This window comes from Coregonus lavaretus, assembly GCF_964263955.1.
Source record: "Coregonus lavaretus genome assembly, chromosome: 10".
In the NCBI taxonomy this organism is placed as follows: domain Eukaryota; kingdom Metazoa; phylum Chordata; class Actinopteri; order Salmoniformes; family Salmonidae; genus Coregonus; species Coregonus lavaretus.
The window spans coordinates 54506554-54529952 of record NC_139997.1 but is presented as its reverse complement, the minus strand read 5'-3'; the positions used below and the strand labels follow the sequence as shown (position 1 = coordinate 54529952).

At 43.0% G+C, this 23399-nt stretch overlaps 1 protein-coding gene across 1 annotated transcript; it reads left to right on the top strand.

Moving 5' to 3' along the window:
- Nucleotides 1-307: 307 nt before the first annotated feature.
- lars1b (leucyl-tRNA synthetase 1b) lies at nucleotides 308-22995 on the top strand. Its single transcript, XM_084170086.1, has 32 exons — nucleotides 308-402; nucleotides 736-857; nucleotides 963-1050; nucleotides 1158-1238; nucleotides 1343-1480; nucleotides 1587-1748; nucleotides 2792-2904; nucleotides 2999-3062; nucleotides 3644-3711; nucleotides 3912-4137; nucleotides 4311-4398; nucleotides 9134-9210; nucleotides 9340-9393; nucleotides 9503-9643; nucleotides 9829-9906; nucleotides 10103-10188; nucleotides 10420-10485; nucleotides 10672-10754; nucleotides 11690-11828; nucleotides 12151-12363; nucleotides 12833-12890; nucleotides 13073-13136; nucleotides 13706-13889; nucleotides 14030-14120; nucleotides 14216-14356; nucleotides 14829-14969; nucleotides 18063-18173; nucleotides 18650-18760; nucleotides 19210-19314; nucleotides 20019-20114; nucleotides 21855-21987; nucleotides 22323-22995. Exons 1-32 carry the CDS (start codon nucleotides 397-399, stop codon nucleotides 22526-22528), a joined length of 3534 nt encoding a protein of 1177 aa, XP_084026212.1. The 5' UTR covers nucleotides 308-396; the 3' UTR covers nucleotides 22529-22995.
- The last annotated feature ends 404 nt before the right edge of the window (nucleotides 22996-23399 follow it).

Genomic DNA, 23399 nt, shown 5'->3' with positions numbered 1-23399 from the left:
GTAACCGAAAGGTCGCTGGTTCTAATCCCCGTGCTGACTAGGTGAAAAATCTGTTGACGTGCCCTTGAGCAAGGCACTTAACCCTAATTGCTCCTGTAAGTCGCTCTGGATAAGAGCGTCTGCTAAATGACTAAATATATATATATATATATATATATATATATGTCTATGTGTTGAATATTCTGATTGTCTTTTTGTACTCCAGAGAAAGTAGTCTGCATCCATTTGCTGTGAATGGGCACTCGCTTATACTACATCTCCCAGAAGTCTGCGTGGTGTGAATTAGCAGTCCATTGCAGTAGTGTACACGTCATCAGCCAAGTGCCGAAGCTGGTGGCGTGGGTTTTCTTGACATATTTTCAGTCTTGACCGTTTTCTGTATTTTTCTGAATCAAAATGACGGTATGTCGTGGCTACTTACTCCACTTTTGCATGTATGATGTTTTTCAGGTTTAATGCGAGTCATATTATGCATAGCTAGCCAACTACTTTGTTAGCTAGCACTTAGCTGCATTAGCATTAGCTAACTTGAACTCGCTTGCTAGCTAGAAGCTACTTAGAAAAGACGACACTAGTCAGCGGCAGGAGAGCTACGTCTGGCTATCTAGTTAACCTCTTCTATGGTTGAATTCATCATGTGCGGCTGATACGTCGAATGCTGACGCCTATTTGATGTTGTTTGATAATAATAATACATGTACATTTAAATTATACATTACTGTACATTGATTTTAGGAGCGAAAGGGAACAGCAAAGTTGGACTTCCTCAGAAAGATAGAGGAGGAAATCCAGCAGAAATGGGAGAAGGAAAGCACATTTGATTGTGATGCACCCACCACTATTGGGGAAAGCACAAAGTAAGTCTACTGGGACTGTTGTTGTTATGATCATCAACCCTCTATTTTAGTTTTCATGCCCACTTTTCCCAACCTAGTTCTAATGTACCACCCTCTCCTTTGTAGCAAAAACAAGTACTTTGTCAACTTCCCCTACCCTTACATGAATGGAAGGCTGCATCTTGGTCATACTTTCTGCCTTTCGAAGTGCGAGGTAAGATTTATATAGATTTGACTTATAGTACTAAATGTAAGTCTTCAAGATCCTCTGTGAAAGATTCATTTTACACTTTGCTCACGTCTGTGTTTATTTCTTTGTAGTTTGCTGTTGGTTTCCAGCGCTTGAAAGGGAAGCAATGCCTATTTCCATTTGGGTTCCATTGTACAGGAATGCCAATCAAAGTGAGTTACTCTTAATCCCTTGCTTGCTGTGTACATCATACATGGTCATGGTTGGCAATTATTAAAGAGAAAAGAGAAACAGAAAAATTTATTTTAATCCACAGGCCTGTGCAGACAAGCTGAAGAGAGAGATGGAGGTTTACGGCAATCCACCACAGTTTCCGGATGAGGAGGAGGAGGAAGAAGAAAAGCCCAAGTTTGCAGATGAGTTCATCATCAAGGACAAAGCTAAGGGCAAAAAGGTGAACTTTTGATGTTGATCCTCTGCACTACTCATGTGCTTGGGGGAGATTGTTCCCATTCATTCACCATGTAATCTCATTGTAATCCCTTGTGTGTGATCATCAGAGCAAAGCAGTGGCAAAGGCTGGAGGGTCAAAGTTCCAGTGGGAAATTATGAAGTCTCTGGGGTTGAGTGACATGGAGATAGTGCCATTTGCCAATGCGGAGCACTGGCTGGAGTACTTCCCACCCCTGGCTGTGAAAGACCTGAAGATGATGGGTGTAAAGGTGAGTGATAATGACAAGAAACCAGTAAACTGAGCTTGTTTCTTTTATACTGTACCAGGAATCCTGATGTTAAAGGGTAGGTAGCAAAAACATAACATATGGATTTGTATTAGTATATGCATTTAAAAGTCAGAATGCAAAGTTACACCTCACTTTTCTATTTTTCAAGTTATTACATAAAACCGATCAAAATGCCAATGTCATGCCGGGAAATGTTTTTGCGTGGTGTGAATAATATGGAGGGCGCGGCAAGCCAGCCTATTCCCTATACTGTAAACTCCAACAGAAATAACGTAATGTATAACTTCAAATTAAACCAAATAGTTTGCACTCATTACTACTGGTTTCAATAAAATGTTCAGACAATTTACAAGCAAATAGTTTATGAATTCATTGTTACAAATTAGCTTGCAAGGTTGCTAGCCAACTTGCCTGCTAACGTTAGCCCTATTAGCCTGCTAACGTTAGCCCTACCAGCCAGTTGAGTCAGCCAGTTGCTATCAACACCTAGCTTACAAATACATTAAAGTAAAGCACATTTTGGGAAATGCATAACGGCATCTAACCAGTTATCAAATAATGTTACCGGTATGTGCAGTTGCCTTAACCATCGCGATTGACCGGTAGTGACCACTGCTCTAGAAAGTTGAGTTCAGTCTCGTGCTTCTTTTTGTGGGCTAATATTTCTTCTGCTCGGCAGGCGGCAGTCTTGGGCTACTGCGCGCCTGCGCACAGCTTAGAGGGAACATTGATCTTGACTACAACTAAGTTACAAAGTCTTTGACCACACTGTGTTACTTTCTACACTTTAACTAATAGACATACATTTGTTTGATAACTGAATCCTAACTTGAGATCTCTGTTTGTAACGAATTTTCCTGCAAATCTCCCATTGACATCAATGTATGATTATTTGAAAGTTAAATGTGTGTGTCACAAGTTAAGATTCAGACCTAAATGTACAGATCAACAACCATGCATCAGTTCACTTTGAAAAAGTATTTCAGGTGCTGTCCAGGTTCTTAAGCATAATTATATTACAGGTGGACTGGCGACGCTCCTTCATCACAACCGATGTCAACCCTTTCTACGACTCCTTCGTGAAGTGGCAGTTCATCACCCTGAAAGAGAGGAAGAAAATCAAGTTTGGTAAAAGGTATGTTTAGAACTTGGAAAGGGTTATTATAACCATGTAATGCATAAGCCTTGTAGCATTATTACATTGAATTACATTCTATTACCTTTTGCAGGTATACCATCTACTCTCCAAAAGATGGACAGCCATGTATGGACCATGACAGGCAGACTGGAGAGGTAAGATTTTCTGGCCACTACATGACATTTTATTCATGCTTCGGAAACAACAGGTAACAATGGAATGCTTACTTACTTACTTCACAACAATGCAGAGAGAAATAATATTGAGAAAGAATAGAAAAGTATACTATATACACGGGGTACCCGTACCGAGTCGATGTGCAGGGGTACGAGGTAATTGAGGTAGATATGTACATATAACTAGGAATAAAGTGACAGATAATAAACAGTAGCAGCAGCGTATGTGATGAGTCAAAAATGTAGTGCAAAAAGGAACAGTGCAGATAGTCCGGGTAGCTATTTGGTTAATTATTTAACTAACGATTTAGTAGTCTTATGGCTCGGAGGTAGAAGCTGTTCAGGGTCCTGTTGGTTCTAGACTTGGTGCATCGGTACCACTTGACGTGCTCTAGCAGAGGGAACCGTCAATGACTTGGGTGGTTGGAGTTAGACCATTTTTAGGGACTTCCTCTGACACTGCCTGTAATAGATGTCCTGGATGGCAGGGACATAATCTCAATGAGGTGTGTCCCTCTGTTGTGTGACTGCAGCTCTGTAATAAAGTATTTACATTCTAGGGAGTTGGACCACAGGAGTATACCCTCATCAAGATGAAGGTTGTAGAGCCCTACCCTGCAAAACTAAGGTACTGTATGTAGCAGACTAGACATACTGTATTTTTAGCATGACCTACATTGTCATTGATATTATATACAATCAACTTTGTTACATTTTAGACATAGCAGTTTGTCCTCATAGCAGGTAACATTTGTTGCTACTTGGGGAAAGACTTCCTTCCACCTTCTGCAAATACTCTTCTGAAAACTGTTCCCCTGTTACCCTCAGTGGTCTTAAAGGCAAGAACATCTTCTTGGTGGCAGCTACTCTCAGACCAGAGACCATGTTTGGCCAGACTAACTGCTGGGTCCATCCTGACATCAAGTACATAGCCTTTGAGATGGCCAGTGGAGACGTGTTCATTAGCACAAGGAGGTCGGCTAGGAACATGTCTTACCAAGGCTTCACCAAGGAGAACGGCAAGGTTACAGTGATCATGGATGTGCTGGGAAAGGTGTGCACATTTAAATTACATCCTTATGTGTAAGTGTCTGCACACACACACTTACGCCGCAATCATGTAACTTATATAGCCTGAGTACCCTCTGACACACGCACACAGTGCACACCTTATGAGTTTGACCACACACACTCATAGTGGTAAATGTATTTTTACCTTCTCTGTAGGATATTCTTGGATGTGCTCTTAGTGCCCCGCTAACGTCTTACCGGACCATCTATGCTCTGCCCATGCTTACCATCAAGGAGGACAAAGGTATTTGAATAAAGTCTTGAGAATGCTCCAAATACAGCTTTTTAACTACATCCGTCCTGTCTCTGCTCCAGTAGATTGAGACAGGCCTTGAGGCATTCCTCCTCCTTTTGAAGAACTAAAGTGAGGGAGCCATAAGTCATTGTAGAGCACAGTAAACATTGCTGAAATGGAGTACAACGATGACGGTTACTTTTATAATTTTTCTTTTTTATTAGGGGGTAGATCAGCTTTAATATTGCAGATTGTGGCTTCCATCAATGTAATTACCTGCATCATTTCCTTTTTGTGTGTGTGTGTATATATATATATACATACATACATACATACATACAGTTGAAGTCGGAAGTTTACATACACTTAGGTTGGAGTCATTAAAACTTGTTTTTCAACCACTCCACAAATCTCCTGTTAACAAACTATAGTTTTGGCAAGTCGGTTAGGACATCTACTTTGTGCATGACACACGTAATTTTTTCAACAATTGTTTACAGACAGATTATTTCACTTATAATTCACTGTATCACAATTCCAGTGGGTTAGAAGTTTACATACACTAAGTTGACTGTTCCTTTAAACAGTTTGGAAAATTCCAGAAAATGATGTCATGGCTTTAGAAGCTTCTGATAGGCTAATTGACATCATTTGAGTCAATTGGAGGTGTACCTGTGGATGTATTTCAAGGCCTACCTTCAAGCGCAGTGCCTCTTTGCTTGAAATTATGGGAAAATCAAAATAAATCAGCCAAGACCTCCGAATAAAAATTGTAGACCTTCACAAGTCTGGTTCATCCTTGGGAGCAATTTCCAAACGCCTGAAGGTACCACGTTCATCTGTACAACCAATAGTACGCAAGTATAAACACCATGGGACAACGCAGCCGTCATACCGCTCAGGATGGAGACGCGTTCCGTCTCCTAGAGATGAACGTACTTTGGTGCAAAAAGTGCAAATCAATCCCAGAACAACAGCAAAGGACCTTGTGAAGATGCTGGAGGAAACCGGTACAAAAGTGTCTATATCCACAGTAAAACGAGTCCTATATCGACATAACCTGAAATGCCGCTCAGCAAGGAAGAAGCCACTGCTCCAAAACCGCCATAAAAAAGCGTGTGCGAGCAAGGAGGCCTACAAACCTGACTCAGTTACACCAGCTCTGTCAGGAGGAATGGGCCAAAATTCACCCAACTTATTGTGGGAAGCTTGTGGAAGGCTACCTGAAACGTTTGACCCAAGTTAAACAATTTAAAGGCAATGCTACCAAATACTAATTGAGTGTAAACTTCTGATCCACTGGGAATGTGATGAAATAAATAAAAGCTGAAAGAAATAATTATCTTTACTATTATTCTGACATTTCACATTCTTAAAATAAAGTTGTGATCCTAACTGACCTAAGACAGGGAATTTTTACTAGGATTAAATGTCAGGAATTGTGAAAAACTGAGTTAAATTTTTTTGCCTAATGTGTATGTAAATTTCCGACTTCAACTGTGTGTGTGTGTGTGTATATATATATATATTTTTTTTTGTATATATCTTCCTTTATTATTTTCCCCTAACCCTACCACTCCTCCCCTAATTGAAGTAAACTAATGGACAACAACACTTAGGCTTCTACTTCCAGCTTATACATTCTACAGTGCATTCGGGAAGTATTCAGACCCTTTGACCTTTTCCACATTTTGTTACGTTACTGCCTTATTCTAAAATTGATTAAATTGTATTCTTCTCTCATCAATCTACACACAATACCCCATAACGACAAAGCAAAAACAGGTTTAGACATTTTTGCAAATTGATAAAAGAAAACATCACATTTACATAAGTATTCAGACCCTTTACTTAGTACTTTGTGGAAGCACCTTTGGCAGCGAATCTTCTTAGGTATGACGCTACAAGCTTGGCAAACCTGTATTTGGGGAGTGTTTTGATGATTTTCTCCGGTATCAAGTAATTCAGGTGCAAGAGAATAGTTAAACACTTCGATGGAGAGTTGGTACCAAGTATTTAATATTACAGAACCGGATTCAGCATAAGTAAGTTGCACCTCGTTATCTGAATGACAAAATCTCTGTTTATATACGGCTTTGTAAGCTAATTCCATCCAACAGTTGCCAACCATTATTGAGTGTCACTCCCAACAACAATAGTATCATCTTGCAACCCAGTCAGCTTGCACCCTAATAAGGATATTCCATCACGTACTCATTCTAAGATTAACACAAGTGGGCCCCCTAGACCTCCTTGGCCTGCATACCTTCTGGCACCCAACAGTGACATAAATAAATACATGGAATGTCCTATGCAGTTCATAATATCTAACATTAACTAATCCTGTATAAAAGACGTAATATCAGGGAGTTTCTCCCATTCTTCGCTGCAGATCCTCTCAAGCGCTGTCGGGCTGGATGGGGAGCGTCGCTACACAGCTTTTTCAGGTCTCTCCAGAGATGTTAGATCAGGTTCAAGTCCAGACTGGCTGTGCCACTCAAGGACATTCAGAGACTTGTCCCGAAGCCACTCTTGTGTTGTCTTGGCTGTGTGCTTAGGGTTGTTGTCCTTTTGGAAGGTGAACCTTCGCCCCAGTCTGAAGTCTTGAGCGCTCTGGAGCAGGTTTTCATCAAGGATCTCTCAGTACTTTGCGATGTTCATCTTTCCCTCGATCCTGACTAGTCTCCCAGTCCCTGCCGCTGAAAACATCCCCACAGCATAATGCTCCCACCACCATGCTTCACCATAGGGATGGTGCCAGGTTTCCTCCAGAAGTGATGCTTGACTTTCAGGCCAAAGAGTTGAATCTTGGTTTCATCAGACCAGATAATCTTGGTCTGAGAGTCCTTTATGTGCCTTTTGGCAAACTCCAAGCGGTCTGTCATGTGCCTTTTACTGAGGAGTGGCTTCTGTCTGGCCACTCTACCATAAAGGCCTGATTGGTGGAGTGCTGTAGAGATGGTTGTCCTTCTGGAAGGTTCTCCCATCTCCGCAGAGGAACTCTAGAGCTCTGTCATAGTGACAATCGGGTTCTTGGTCACCTCCCTGACGAAGGCCCTTCTCCCCCAATTGCTCAGTTTGGCCAGGCAGCCAGCTCTAGGAAGGGTCTTGGTGGTTCCAACCTTCTTCCATTTAAGAATGATGGAGGCTACCGTATTCTTGGGGACCTTCAATGCTGCAGAAATGTTTTGGTACCCTTCCCCAGATCTGAACCTTGACACAATCCTGTCTCGGAGCTCTAATGGACAATTCCTTCTACCTCATGGCTTGGTTTTTGCTTTGACATGCACTATCAACTGTGGGACCTTTTTTATTTTATTTTTTATTTTACCTTTATTTAACTAGGCAAGTCAGTTAAGAACAAATTCTTATTTACAATGACGGCCTACACCGGCCAAACCCGGACGACGCTGGGCCAACTGTGGGACCTTATATAGACAGGTGTGTGCCTTTCCAAATCATGTCCAATCAATTTAATTTACCACAGGTGGACTCCAAGTTGTAAAAACATCTCAAGGATGATCAATGGAAACAGTATGCACCTGAGCTCAATTTCGAGTCTCTTACCAAAGGGTCTAAATACTTATGTAAAATAGGTATTTCTGTTTTTTATTTGTAATACATTTGCAAACATTTCTAAAAACCTGTTTTCACTTTGTCATTATGGGGTATTGTTTGTCGATTGATTAGGGGGACAAAATCATTTAATCCATTTTAGAATAAGGCTGCAATATAACAAAGTGGAAAAAGGTGAGTGGTCTGAATACTTTCCGAATGCACTGTATATACATTTATTTTACAATAGTTATCTTTTGTTTGATTTTAGGGCCATCCTTCAGCTACCCTCAACCCCTCCCATCTATTTCAGAACACCATCCAGTTATTTTTTTTTTTTTTTTACTGTGCTGTGATGTTTCACAAAGTTCTGAACCTTTCTCATTGTTTCTACAGATTGTAAATTAAAGAAATATTTTTGCTAAGAGTATTATTATATTATTGATCGATTTGACTATGACTTTTCAAATCACCCAGCAGTGCTATTTGCAGAGTTAGCTCCAGGTAAATGTTGCAATTCTTCAGCCATTCCTGAACCTGTGACCAAAAACAAGCTACATATGGACAGTACCAAAACAAATGATCTAATGATTCTCTTCACAGCAAAATCTGCAAAGCTGGGATGGTTGTAACCCCCATATATATATATAACATTCTATTGGTTGCAAGAATTTTGTATAATAATTTAAATTGAAAAATTATACGTTTTGAATCCGGCGTCGTTTTGTGTTTCAGGTCATAAAACATCGGTACATCTATATGTCACAGCGGTGTATTTTTTGGTCCTTAAATTAAACTGGTCTACTTTTTTATTTATTAATTTTCTTTAATGCAGGGCTGACAGACAAGTTCGGTGACAGTTACTGATGTACACCTGAGGGGATGCTGCACACAACTCACACAGCATTGCTCTTGGATTGCCACTTTTGCTATGAGTCATTACAATTAATTATTTTGGTCCGCTTTGCTCCAGGCATTGATGCATCTGCATCAATATGGTCTGACTGAATTGAAATGTCAGAATACAGATATCTATGGCTTTGTTCTCTCTCTAATGCACAACATCCTGTGTTTGATAGAGAAGGCAATGACATTCTCTGAGGCCACAGCAGGGGCATTTCTTGTGTTTGTAGATGTTGTTGGTTGTGTTTGTCATGTGACTTAGGTCCACTTGTTTTGTGACTCCCAGGCACTGGAATTGTCACCAGCGTACCGTCCGATGCACCTGATGACATCGCTGCCCTCAGGGATATCAAAAAGAAACAGGTGACACTAACAGTACTAACTGTACAAAACTCGTTTGTGGCTACTGGTCTATTTTAGTTAACCTATGCATTGCAACATATGTGTTTTGGTCATTGAATTAATTGGAGATCGCTTGGATTCCTCTTATAGGCCCTGAGAGAGAAATATGGTATCGAAGACAAGATGGTCCTACCTTTTGAGCCAGTAAGCTGAAGTCACACTGACACCCTTGCCTCTCACATCCTTTATCTGATCCTAAATTATCAGACAGTGCAGTGTGTGCCTAATATTCACTGCTGCCCTACTTCTCCAGGTGCCCATCATTGAGATCCCTGGCTATGGGAACATGTCTGCTCCTCTGGTGTGTGACGAGTTGAAGATCCAGAGCCAAAATGACCGTGAGAAGCTGGCAGAGGCCAAGGAGAAGGTCTACCTCAAGGGCTTCTATGAAGGGGTGAGTCCTAATGGCTACACGTAACATCTCAACTATGCATTCATGTAATACAATAAAACTTTATTTATCCCCGTTGGACAGTTATGGATATTGAGGGCTATAGATGTGCATCAGAGGTATACAACAACATACAATAGTATATGAAAAATCATCATCCACATATTCTCTGATTTTTCTTTTCTCAGATCATGCTAGTTGAAGGCTACAAGGGCCAAAAGGTGCAGGATGTCAAGAAACCCATCCAGAAGATGATGGTGGAGAAGGTACCCTGGTTGAAATCAATTATTTTGATACCAATCTATTTATTGCGTTCATGTTTATTCTCTGCAACTATGTTGTTTGCTTACAATGTGGGCTGTATGCTAATGTTGGTTCTTTCTCTGACCTGTATGATGTGTTTGATACGTTTCATTGATATGTCTCTCTGTTTTCTAACCTGTATCTCTACCAATGTTCCAGGGCCAAGCTTTGATCTACATGGAGCCAGAGAAGCAGGTGATGTCACGCTCTGCAGACGAGTGTGTGGTGGCACTATGCGACCAGTGGTGAGTGTGTGGGCCTGATGGGAGCCTCTGAAAGCTAGCCTGAAAATACACACTGATTATTGCAGTTTTTCTGTATTGTATATATATTCACTGAAACAATGGTGAAACAGAGCGATATTCAGTGTGGATCCAAGGCTACCTGACAGCATAGGCAAGTCTCTAAGGGTAATTATTAGAGAAACTGAACATTTCTGAGCTAAATTCTTAAAGTAGGTGGTGTCCGTCTGACAGGTATCTGGATTATGGAGACAAAGAGTGGAAGCAGCAGGCCATGGAATGCCTGAAGCCACTGGAGACGTGAGTTATTCCGCTGTTCTGTTGCTCAACTACCCCAGCTCTCTTCAGTGATTATACTCTGCCACCGCTAACAAGCTCCTTGTCAAAGTAATGTGTCAGTGTGTTGAGGATTTCGTTGGCTGTGTGTCCATCTGGTCAATGAGACAATGTTCAAACTGTGCTTCCTGTATGTGTTTGACTCTTTAGGTTCTGTGATGAGACGAGGAAGAACTTTGAGGCCACTCTGGACTGGCTCCAGGAGCACGCCTGCTCTCGTACCTACGGCCTGGGTGAGGAGGGTGACGGGGGGGGTTGAGGAAGAGGGTAACGGGAGGTTGAGGAAGAGGGTGACGGGGGGTTGAGGAAGAGATTGACGGGGGGTTGAGGAAGAGATTGACGGGGGGTTGAGGAAGAGATTGACGGGGGGTTGAGGAAGAGATTGACGGGGGGTTGAGGAAGAGATTGACGGGGGGTTGAGGAAGAGATTGACGGGGGGTTGAGGAGGAGGGTGACGGGGGGTTGAGGAAGAGATTGACGGGGGGTTGAGGAAGAGATTGACGGGGGGTTGAGGAGGAGATTGACGGGGGGTTGAGGAAGAGATTGACGGGGGGTTGAGGAGGAGGGTGACGGGGGGTTGAGGAGGAGGGTGACGGGGGGTTGAGGAGGAGGGTGACGGGGGGTTGAGGGTGACGGGGGTTGAGGAGGAGGGTGACATGGGGAGGGGGACAGGGGATACGTGGCAGGCTCCGTGGAGTTTGGTGTCACAGCACAGCGGGTTCTGTGCAGAGCCAGGAGGTTTTACTGACCATGTGACCTGACAAAACTCTGGGCCTAGTTATAGCTTTAAAATATAGTCTGTAACTCGAGCCCTAGGTAGTCACATTGTCAGAAAACATTCTGGGACATCTCACGTCCAGAGCACGTCTTTTGAGACCATCAGTAACCATTCAGAGGCTTTTTGGGATGGTGTAAAAGTGAGGTGATTTGCATGGGCTTAAGATGGAGACAAAATACCCACAATAAAGAAGCGTGTTTTAGTAAGTCATGTGCCAAACTGCAGGAAGGACACGTTTCACATGCTTAATGATCGGTTTTCCATTTCATTGGTGGACTCAGCATGTTAAGCCATAGTAATGATATGATAAGCATATCCCTTACCGTTCACACTAGGTGGTTGAGTGTTTTTCTTTCTTCCTTTTTTTGTCCCGTGTGCTTGTTGCCATAGGTACAAGGTTGCCATGGGACCAGCAGTGGCTGATCGAGTCCCTGTCTGACTCAACCATTTACATGGCCTACTACACCGTGGCTCACTTCCTCCAGGGGGGAGTGCTCAACGGACAGGGACCCTCGCCTCTAGGGATCAAGTATGCGCCACTCTACTCTCACATGGTCTTCTTATTTAGTGGCAATAGGCATCTGTAGATGCAGACGGAAGACATTATAGCACGTTCGGATGTCCTTTTCAACACATTATTGTGTTGAATAGAAAGTTTGTATTGTAGTAGTTGGAGATGTATATGATCATAATGTACTGTTTTGCACATGCATACCTTTTCGAGGAAGAGGACAAATGCACTGTGCCAGAGTTTTAAATCCCTTGCTATTGCCCTATAGTTGGTTATAGATACAGTACTATTGGAGCCACTTCATAATCTTGAGTCTGTGCCTGTGCTCTCTCTCTGTAAGGCCAGAGCAGATGACCAGGGAGGTGTGGGACTTCATCTTCTTTAAGAGCTCTCCCTTCCCCAAGACGGACATCCCCAAGGAGCACCTGCAGAGGCTGAGGAGGGAGTTTGAGTACTGGTACCCCGTGGATGCCCGTGTGTCTGGGAAGGACCTGGTGCCCAACCACCTGTCCTATTACCTGTACAACCACGTGGCCATGTGGCCCAACGACAGGTGAGACGAACCACAGGTGTGACGTAATAATCGTAAAAGACTGAATCCGATGTACATTGTAGGAAAGCTAGAGCTGGGACGATAATCCATAAATTATCAATACCGACTGAACCAACCGTTTATCGTTTTACTGATATCAATAATAACGATAAGTAGCCTTTAGTAGAGTTTGAAATGAAACGAGACAATTGTAGCCACAACATTCAAAGTAGTAGTTTTAAGGGTAATATAAAAAAGTAACTGTTGCACATTGTTATAAACTTATCGTTCAACTTATCGTTATTGTGATAATTCAGTACATTTATTGCGATATGGATTTTTGTCCATATCGCCCAGCTTTAAGCCTAATGGGAATTCACTGCAGGGTCTAACCAGTTATGGGTAAGGCGCTGTGCAGATTGTATGGGTGGTAAGACAATCTCTCCAAAGATTCCTTTGAATTTGATGGAGATTATCTTTGTGTACACAGCGGAAAATGGCCGCAGGCAGTCCGAGCCAATGGTCACCTGTTATTGAACTCTGAAAAGGTGCGTTTTCCCTTTTTCCTTCTAAAAAATTGATTTTGTTAACTGCAATGAACTCTCCTTTTTCTCTGTCTCCTGCTCTGGGATGATGGGAGCGGTGTGTTTGATGTTGTCTGAAGACGTCAGTGTCTTACACAACAAGTGTGTGTGTGTGATCCTCCAAACGTCTGTGTTTTATTCATCAGATGTCTAAATCCACGGGCAATTTCCTCACTCTGAGTGATGCCATCGCCAAGTTCTCTGCTGACGGTAAGCAATCCAGCCTCTTAACGCGATGCTTCCTAATTACTAGGAAGCTTTATGAGAGGAACAGTCGTTATTTTAGACTTTTCTCCGGAAGTAATTAGCATAATCAATTAGTCATTCTTTACTTCTGTATGTTTCCTTCTATTTCTCCTCTGATGGGAGGGTGGCTTGCTTTATTTGAGGAAGAGGAAGAGGGAGCAGAGCAGTGGGGATGGCGTCTCCTGCCTTCCTTTTGACCACCTCTTCCTACTTGATACCATCTGTCCCAGAGTGGTGATGGGAGATGAGTCATTTTCAGTTGATGCCATGCCTGAGGCTGAGTGCTTCGTTCTGGTTATTTATGTAGAAGTTGGACTGCCTTCACATACTTTTGTAGAAGACAGGAGGGGGGATGGAGGGGACATTTTGTGAAGCTCTGACTGTTATTATGCATCATTATACAAATTGCTAAAACTCAGCTTTTAGTGTCTGAGTGCTTGTTTCTAGCAGTGCGGCTGTAATACAGTGTGTTTGTGTGTGTGTGCCCTGAGTGTTAAACACAGTCTTACCATGTTGTGTGTGCCTTTGCCCAGGGATGCGCATGGCCCTGGCGGACGCGGGAGACACAGTGGAAGACGCTAACTTTGTGGAGGCCATGGCCGACGCTGGCATCCTGCGCCTCTACACCTGGGTGGAGTGGGTCAAGGAGATGATAGCCAATCAGAACAACCTAAGGACCGGGCCAGCCGACACCTTCAATGACCGCGTGTTTGCCAGGTGCAGTACTTTACAATGTCCAATGAGACTAAATTAGTGTGGAATCGTCATCCAAACTTCAACTAATAGATCTCCAGCGAGGAGAAATGTCTGACCGTAGCATAGTTCTAAGACTTGTTGACTTCTTTCCCCCTGTTCAGTGACATGAATGCAGGCATCATCAAGACAGAGCAGCACTATGAGAGGATGATGTACAAGGAGGCGTTGAAGAGCGGCTTCTTTGAGTTCCAGGTAACAATCTGACATCTGTCAGTGTTTGGGCTGTGTGCAGTGTTCCCAATCACCGGTGATGAGACCCTAAACTCTGTGCGTGTGTGTCCTGGCAGGCGGCCAAGGATAAGTACAGGGAGCTGGCCATCGAGGGGATGCACCGGGACCTGGTGTTCCAGTTCATTGAGAAGCAGACCCTGCTGCTGGCCCCCATCTGCCCACACCTCTGTGAACACACCTGGGGTCTCATGGGCAAGGTAAGGGCTCACAATATGACAACCTCTAAAGGCCATGCGTCCATATCAGAACCTTGAGGGCGGCAGGTAGCTTAGTGGGTAAGAGCGTTGTGCCAGTAACCGAAAGGTCGCTGGTTCTAATCCCCGAGCTGACTAGGTGAAAAATCTGTCGATGTGCCATTAAGCAAGGCACTTAACCCTAATTGCTCATGTAAGTCGCTCTGGACAAGAGCGTCTGCTAAATGACTAAAATGTAAATGTAAATGAAAGGCTGTACTTTGTTTCCGAATATCAACACATTTGAATAGGTTATGCATGTACATACTGTAACTATATTTTCTATACAGTTTCCCTTTTTGTAGTCCTGTAACTTTTTGCTTTAATTAAAGGATGTAGAATCAGCTTTCCCTACTCAAGTTGGAACCACAACCCCCCAAAAAAAGGTTGTCGTGGACATAAATATCACCATAATGCCCCCTCCTCTCTCCCCCAGACTGTCTCTCTGATGAAAGCATTGTGGCCCGTGGCAGGTCCAGTAGACGAGGTGCTGATGCGCTCTTCTCAGTACGTCATGGAGACAGCCCATGACCTGAGAATACGCCTCAAGGCCTACCTGGCACCCCCCAAGAGCAAGGTAAGACCTATAGCTACTTGCAGCCCCACTAGAGCAAGGTCACATTAACGCTCCGTGCTCTGCCAAGGTGCGGAGAGATCTGGGCACACAGCCAACTGGGAACTAGCCATTTTATTGCAATGACAAAACGTTTATACCAGTACCACAGTAATAGAGTGACTGAATATTAATGTCTAAGTGCTTTATGGAGCTGAACTAAGTTTTGAAATGTACCTTTGTGGTTAGTGTTGATGAATAGCCTAGTTGTTAAATGGGACATAATAGTCCTGCAGAATCTTCTCCCTTTCACAGAGCACAGTGAGCCAGAAAACAAGTCTCTTCATTAATCCATGAATATACCAGCGTTGGCCACAGGCAAATCTCACTAAGTTGTGCAGCCATTACGCAATAGTGACATTTAGATCTCATTGTTTAGTCATGTTCTCACAGCACTGCAGAGACCAATGAGCTCTCTCTCTCTGCAGTCCTAGACAGTTAAAATGTGAGCCTGAAGTTATAGCCTATCAGTGTGTAGTAGGCTGTTTTATTGACATGCATGTATGGCGGAGCGCTATATATTCTTATCTTCTAGCATGTATGTTTTTTCAACCTTGTCTACATTTTGACATGCAGATCAGTATGTTACAGTGGGGAAAAAAATTATTTAGTCAGCCACCAATTGTGCAAGTTCTCCCACTTAAAAAGATGAGAGAGGCCTGTAATTTTCATCATAGGTACACGTCAACTATGACAGACAAATTGAGAAAACAAAATCCAGAAAATCACATTGTAGGATTTTGAATGAATTTATTTGCAAATGATGGTGGAAAATAAGTATTTGGTCACCTACAAACAAGCAAGATTTCTGGCTCTCACAGACCTGTAACTTCTTCTTTAAGAGGCTCCTCTGTCCTCCACTCATTGCCTGCATTAATGGCACCTGTTTGAACTTGTTATCAGTATAAAAGACACCTGTCCACAACCTCAAACAGTCACACTCCAAACTCCACTATGGCCAAGTCCAAAGAGCTGTCAACGGACACCAGAAACAAAATTGTAGACCTGCACCAGGCTGGGAAGACTGAATCTGCAATAGGTAAGCAGCTTGGTTTGAAGAAATCAACTGTGGGAGCAATTATTAGGAAATGGAAGACATACAAGACCACTGATAATCTCCCTCGATCTGGGGCTCCACGCAAGATCTCACCCCGTGGGGTCAAAATGATCACAAGAACGGTGAGCAAAAATCCCAGAACCACACGGGGGGACCTAGTGAATGACCTGCAGAGAGCTGGGACCAAAGTAACAAAGCCTACCATCAGTAAGACACTACGCTGCCAGGGACTCAAAACCTGCAGTGCCAGACGTGTCCCCCTGCTTAAGCCAGTACATGTCCAGGTCCGTCTGAAGTTTGCTAGAGTGCATTTGGATGATTCAGAAGAGGATTGGGAGAATGTCATATGGTCAGATGAAACCAAAATATAACTTTTTGGTAAAAACTCAACTCGTCGTGTTTGGAGGACAAAGAATGCTGAGTTGCATCCAAAGAACACCATACCTACTGTGAAGCATGGGGGTGGAAACATCATGCTTTGGGGCTGTTTTTCTGCAAAGGGACCAGGACGACTGATCCGTGTAAAGGAAAGAATGAATGGGGCCATGTATCGTGAGATTTTGAGTGAAAACCTCCTTCCATCAGCAAGGGCATTGAAGATGAAACGTGGCTGGGTCTTTCAGCATGACAATGATCCCAAACACACCGCCCGGGCAACGAAGGAGTGGCTTCGTAAGAAGCATTTCAAGGTCCTGGAGTGGCCTAGCCAGTCTCCAGATCTCAACCCCATAGAAAATCTTTGGAGGGAGTTGAAAGTCTGTGTTGCCCAGCGACAGCCCCAAAACATCACTGCTCTAGAGGAGATCTGCATGGAGGAATGGGCCAAAATACCAGCAACAGTGTGTGAAAACCTTGTGAAGACATACAGAAAACGTTTGACCTGTGTCATTGCCAACAAAGGGTATATAACAAAGTATTGAGAAACTTTTGTTATTGACCAAATACTTATTTTCCACCATAATTTGCAAATAAATTCATAAAAAATCCTACAATGTGATTTTCTGGATTTTTTTTTCTCATTTTGTCTGTCATAGTTGACGTGTACCTATGATGAAAATTACAGGCCTCTCTTATCTTCTTAAGTGGGAGAACTTGCACAATTGGTGGCTGACTAAATACTTTTTTTCCCCACTGTATATTTGTTTTATATTTCAACCCTGAGTTTCCATTAGTAAGTGTCTGGAGGCAGCAGGGAGCACAGATATCCTATAATTCATATATGGTTGTGGCTATATGTAATTCTATGGCAAAGGAGTATATTATTAACAACTTGAACGCGCTCTCTTTCATACATTTTATTGGAGTTGTCCTTGTTTTTTACAACAATATTTGAATTTGTATACTTTCAGCCAGGACTCAATCGGAAATAACCTATACATTTCAATCGCACTATAATGCTGAACTTCTGCGATACGGATTGAATCGAGCCCTTAGTGACCATCAGTGAGAACCACTCTACTTCAAAGAGACATATTTAGAGACCATTAGACTAGCTGTAGCATCCTACCATGGGGACTAGACATATTTAATGTATGGTTCACACACACCCTCCACTAGTCATCTGAGAAGAGAGAAAAAAAAGAACGTGACGGCAAAGTGTCCAGCATGGTAACTAGAAGAGATGACAGCTGTCATGTAAAATGAGTTCACGGCTGCCCAGCTCCACTTGGCACTGAGACTAGTTCACACAGTAGCTTTTAGAGGGGGACAATGAATACTGCAGATAGGTTTCAGCAGATGGTGATCTTGTATAACGGAGCAGAGAGTAGGCTTGGCAGCATTAACTAGAGTGACTTTTCTCAGTCATGTCATGTTAACCCAGGCGGTGCGATAATGGATGTCAGGCTGGATCAGGACTGCCTACTTTGATGAGCATCGCAGCCAGGGTAACGCTACTGCTGCTGTTTAATAAGACTGGAACAGTACTAGCAGGCTACTGCAGACTGACTGAGCTCTCTGTTTTCTGTCTGTGTGTCTGTGCCCATCCCTCCCCTCAACAGAAGGGCGACGTGAAGCCCCCGGCCAAGCCCTCCCACTGCACCATCTACGTGGCCAAGACGTACCCCTCCTGGCAGCACAGCGCTCTCTCGCTGCTGGGAAAACACTACAAGGCAAGTACCAACCCCCAGGAATCTGCTTGATAGGGAATCATACAAGGCAGACCGAGGGAATCTGGGGGAAAGAATCCACTATCCACTATGAACCTGACTCAACTAGGTTTTTAAGTCCCAAATGGCACCCTATTCCCTATGTAGTGCACTACCTTTTACCAGTGCCCATAGGCTGGGTCCTATAGGGCTCTGGTCAAAAGTAGTGCACTATATAGGGAATAGGGTGCCGTTTGAGACACATCCTTAGTCTTTTTAGAAATAGATAGTTATAAAATGTATGTGAGTTCAAGATGTTCCCTCCTGTTGTTTTTGGGAGGAGTTGCTACATAATGGAGAGACCCTGCTGTGATCTGCCCAAAAGCAGATAATGTAATTCTGCTGACAACCTGGAATCCCCCTGATGATAGACTCTGACACTCTCCCCCCTGTGCGTGCGTGTTCCTTGTGTGTGTTTGTTCTTCCCTGTGTGTGTTCAGAGCAACAAGGGAGCTCTGCCTGATAACAAGGTCATTGCCATGGAGCTTGGTGCCCTGCCGGAGCTCAAAAAGTACATGAAGAGAGTGATGCCATTCGTGGCCATGATCAAGGTGAGTCTGAGGACAGGAGGGTTGGCCCTTTTCCTCACCCCAGGGCCCTGGTCTGTACTCTGTGGTGAGGTCTCACTATAACACAGTTATAGGCTGACCTCTGCCAGGCTCTGCATTCTCACAAGGAGACTAATACAAATAAAAAACATCTCTCTGTACAGTTAGAAAGCACATTGAGGACAGGGTATCCTTAATTAGATCACTTGTATTCATACAGGGGCAGCACAACAGTGATTTGCTATCCTTGATCAGTGGTTCAGAGCTTAGCATGGTGTATTGCTAGACGTATGGCTGTGCCAAAGTGATCAAACAAACAAAATCTTCCAAGCCAGATGATTGCCTGTGTTGGGACTGTAAAACCGTACTGTATGTCAAACAAGTGGATGTGAACGTGAGGACATTAAGGCTAACTGCTGTGTGTGTGTGTTGTGTTGTGTTGTGTTTCTCAGGAAAACCTGGAGAAGAATGGTGCCAGGGTTCTGGACCTGGAACTGGAGTTTGACGAGCGAGCCGTGCTGCTGGAGAACATAGTTTATCTGACTAACTCTCTGGAGGTACACCAAATACACTTCCCTCACTTTCTCCCAGCACTGCATGTTTCATGGAATAAGTTGTGGAGGATAGGCTCTACAACCTGATATTAATTCTCTAACTCCTAGCCCCCTGGTAATCACTGAAACAAGTGCATACATCCATCAAGCCTTTGTTTTTAAACATCCCTTGTTCCTGTTGACTTCTCTTTTAGTTTGCCTGTCAATCTATCCCTCACCTCGAGAGTAGAATGCAGCTATTTTTATATGCCATACAGCCCTTTGTGTTTTATCAATCTAACCTCCTCATTCATTATCCATCCAAGCTAAGTCACCACTAGAGATGTGTACTTTATTACTACTGTATTAACTCCCATATTGACCAGAGTGATTCAGCCAGCCTGTGATGTTTATTTAGAGGCATTTATTGGCACACCAGGACGTCTAACTAACTGTATCTAGTTTGTAATCCCCTCTGTAGCCAGTCTCAATTGAAACAACAACCGTTGCCTTGAATGTGCAATCAGGGTAACTTTGCAGCAGTGCCAATCGCATCAGGATTTCAGGCTAATGCCACCTCTCTTTTATTTGCACTCCCCCTGTTCACCACAGTATGAATTCACAGCGCTCCAAACACACACTGCATATCACACTGGCCCTATCAAATATTAAACTGCTGTGTTAATCGTTTCTCCCTCAATCCCTCCTTCTCCTCTTTTCATCCCCAGCTTGATCAGATAGATGTGGTGTTCGCATCAGAGGCGGATGACAAAATAAAGGAGGACTGTTGCCCAGGGAAACCGTTCAGTGTCTTCAGATCCGAAGTAAATCCTGCCACTATTTCTGCTTGAGTAGCCCTCCATACAGAGAAACAGCTGGCAAATTGTAGATGCTCATTGCATCATTATAGTTGCATCAACATAGTTTTGAGAAATACCTTTTTATTTCTTTATTTTCAGACACTGGGTTTTTTCAAGGGTTTTTCTTTATTTTTACTATTTTCTACATTGTAGAATAATAGTGAAGACATTAAATAACAAATATGGAATTATGTAGGAACCAAAAAAGTGTTAAACAAATCAAAATATATTTGAGATTTTTCAAAGTAGCCACCCTTTGCCTTGATGACAGTTTTGCACACACATTCTCTCAACCAGCTTCACCTGGAATGCTTTTCCAACAGTCTTGAAGGAATTCCCACGTATGCTGAGCACTTGTTGGCTGCTTTTCCGTCACTCTGCGGTCCAACTCATCCCAAACCATCTCAATTGGGTTGAGGTCTGTTTACTGTGGAGGCCAGGTCATCTGATGCAGCACTCCATCACTCTCCTTATTGGTCAAATAGTCCTTACACAGTCTGGAGGTGTGTTTTGGGTCATTGTCCTGTTGAAAAACAAATGTTAGTCCCACTAAGCGCAAACCAGATGGGATGGCGTATCGCTGCAGAATGCTGTGGTAGCCATGCTGGTTAAGTGTGCCTAAAATTCAAAATAAATCACAGACAGTTTCACCAGCAAAGCACACCCACACCATCACACCACCTCCTCCATGCTTCACGGTGGGAACCACACATGCGGAGATCACCCGTTCACCTACTCTGCGTCTCACTAAAACACTGCGGATGGAACCAAAAAACTCAAATTTGGACTCATCAGACCAAAGGACAGATTTCCACCAGTTTAATGTCCATTGCTCGTGTTTCTTGGCCCAAGCAAGTCTCTTCTTCTTATTGGTGTCCTTTGGTAGTGGTTTCTTTGCAGCAATTTGACCATGAAGGCCTGATTCACGCAGTCTCCTCTGAACAGTTGATGTTAAGATGTCTGTTACTTGAACTCTGTGAAGCGTTTATTTGGGCTGAGGTGCTGGTAACTAATGAACTTATCCTCTGCAGCAGAGGTAATTCTGGGTCTTCCTTTCCTGTGGCGGTCCTCATGAGAGCCAGTTTCATCATAGCGCTTGATGGTTTTTGCGACTGCACTTGAAGAAACTTTCAAAGTTCTTGTAATTTTCCGTATTGACTGACCTTCGTGTCTTAAAGTAATGATGGACTGTTGTTTCTCTTTGCTTATTGGAGCTGTTCTTGCCATAATATGGACTTGGTCTTTTACCAAATAGGCCTATGTTCTGTACCTACCTTGTCACAACACAACTGATTGGCTCAAACGCATTAAGAAGGAAAGAAATTCCACAAATTAACTTTGAACAAGGCACACCTGTTAATTGAAGTGCATTCCAGGTGACTACCTCATGAAGCTGGTTGAGAGAATGCTAAGAGTGTGCAAAGCTGTCATCAAGGCAAAGGGTGGCTCAAAATATAATCTAAAAAAATATAAGATTTGTTTAACACTTTTGCTTACTACATGATTCAATATGTGTTATTTCATAGTTTTGATCTCTTCACTATTATTCTACAATGTAAAAAATTGTTAAAATAAAGAAAAACCCTGGAATGAGTAGGTGTGTCCAAACTTTTGACTGGTACTGTATGTCTGTATAATGATTTGAACACTTGATGAATGATGCATTTAGTTCAGACCAGTGAGCTGTGTATTTGTGTCCCCTAGCCGGGTGTTGCAGTGTCCCTGCTCAACCCCCAGCCATCCAACGGTCTCTTCACCACCACCATTGACATCCGACAGGGTGACAGCAGAGACAGCATCATCCGCAGACTATCCAAAGTCAACAGATTCATTAAAGGTATATTATTAAACCCCTAAAGACCTTGCGACTTCACTGCTTTCCTATTGATACCGTGTAATTGAACCATATTTTATCATGGTTTGTTAATAGCCTGCCCTGGGCTATTGCGGTTTCCTTGAGTTCACTTTTAAAGTTAGTTTTACTGAGGGAGTATACATTGTTCGTTTAGCTGTACTAATTGTTTGTCTAGTAGTAATTAGATGAGTACCCTACTCTTAGTTTCCATACAGTAACTTCTGATCATACAATTAGCTGTTCAACATGTCTCCTGTTATGTCCTGTAGACCTGATTTGAAGTTAAGCATTTACAAGGTCTTCCTGTCCCCTTGCAGACCTGTCCAAAGTGAAGCTAATGCGCTTTGAGGACCCTGTCTTGGGGCCTCGCCAGGTTCCCATCCTGGGGAGGGAGGAGCAGGGCAAGCTGCCTATCTCTGACAAGTCCTCCTTCGGCATCTGCCTGGCTGACAGGAAGGTCCTCATGACAGACAATGGCCTCAGCGTGGACATAGGAGACACCCTGGTGTACCTGGTACAATAGAGCACAAGACTTGGGCCTGTTTTAATACTTTTACAATGCTTCCATCCTTGTGGAAATCACTGGTCTGACGAGGGCTAATCTCATAGATATCAGTAATTATCTAAAGGAAGGTAGGAAGGATGCATTTGAACAGGCCCCTGCTCTCTGTGTAGAGGGGTGGGACTGAAAAGCAGGAGGCTGTAGCAGAATGACAAGACAGCATTTTTCTGCTGTAGATGTTAGTATGTGCTCTATGGAACATACACAGCTCTGTGGGGAATAGCCAGGAAGTAGTCTTGCCTTTACCTTTTCTATTCAAAAATAGAATGTGTACTCGTCTTGTCCTCTCATCATATGTGAAATATGAAATGCAATTATGTTTCAGCACTACAGTGTCTGTCATGATGTTTTAAGAAATGGACGAAAGTAGAGTAATTGTACAAGGTGACGCAAATTTTCCAAAATTAAATAAATACATCTTTAACGTATTTGGGTGGTGCATTTCTTTATTTTCATCCATATTGGAACATAATATGGCCCATATTATGGTCATATTGAGCTCCCTCTGCAGTGGTCCTTTAGGTGCAGGTTTAGGTTTTTGCCCTAGCACTACACAGCTGATTCAAATAACCAATTCATGAAGTTTTTTAGGGGGGGAGGGGGGCAGGACCGAATTTGGGAAACCCTGCTCTAGGTTGCCAGCTGCTAACATGACCAACCTAGAAAACACAACAACAATGAATGAAATAAAAAAAACATCTCTATAATGGACTGAAGCCAATCTACTGGCAGTATGAGCACTGCTAATTAGATGCCCTTTGGAAATCAGTCATGCAGTTGAAACACAGTCTACCTTTATCTCTACTTTGTAGTGTGTGTTTATAGAAACATT

What these genes read in the sequence shown, in the direction of transcription:
- lars1b (XM_084170086.1), top strand. An exon ending in TCATGGATGTGCTGGGAAAG is followed by an intron (nt 4,138 to 4,310) that starts GTGTGCACATTT and finishes CCTTCTCTGTAG; the next exon opens with GATATTCTTGGATGTGCTCT. An exon ending in GCCATGTGGCCCAACGACAG is followed by an intron (nt 12,364 to 12,832) that starts GTGAGACGAACC and finishes TTGTGTACACAG; the next exon opens with CGGAAAATGGCCGCAGGCAG.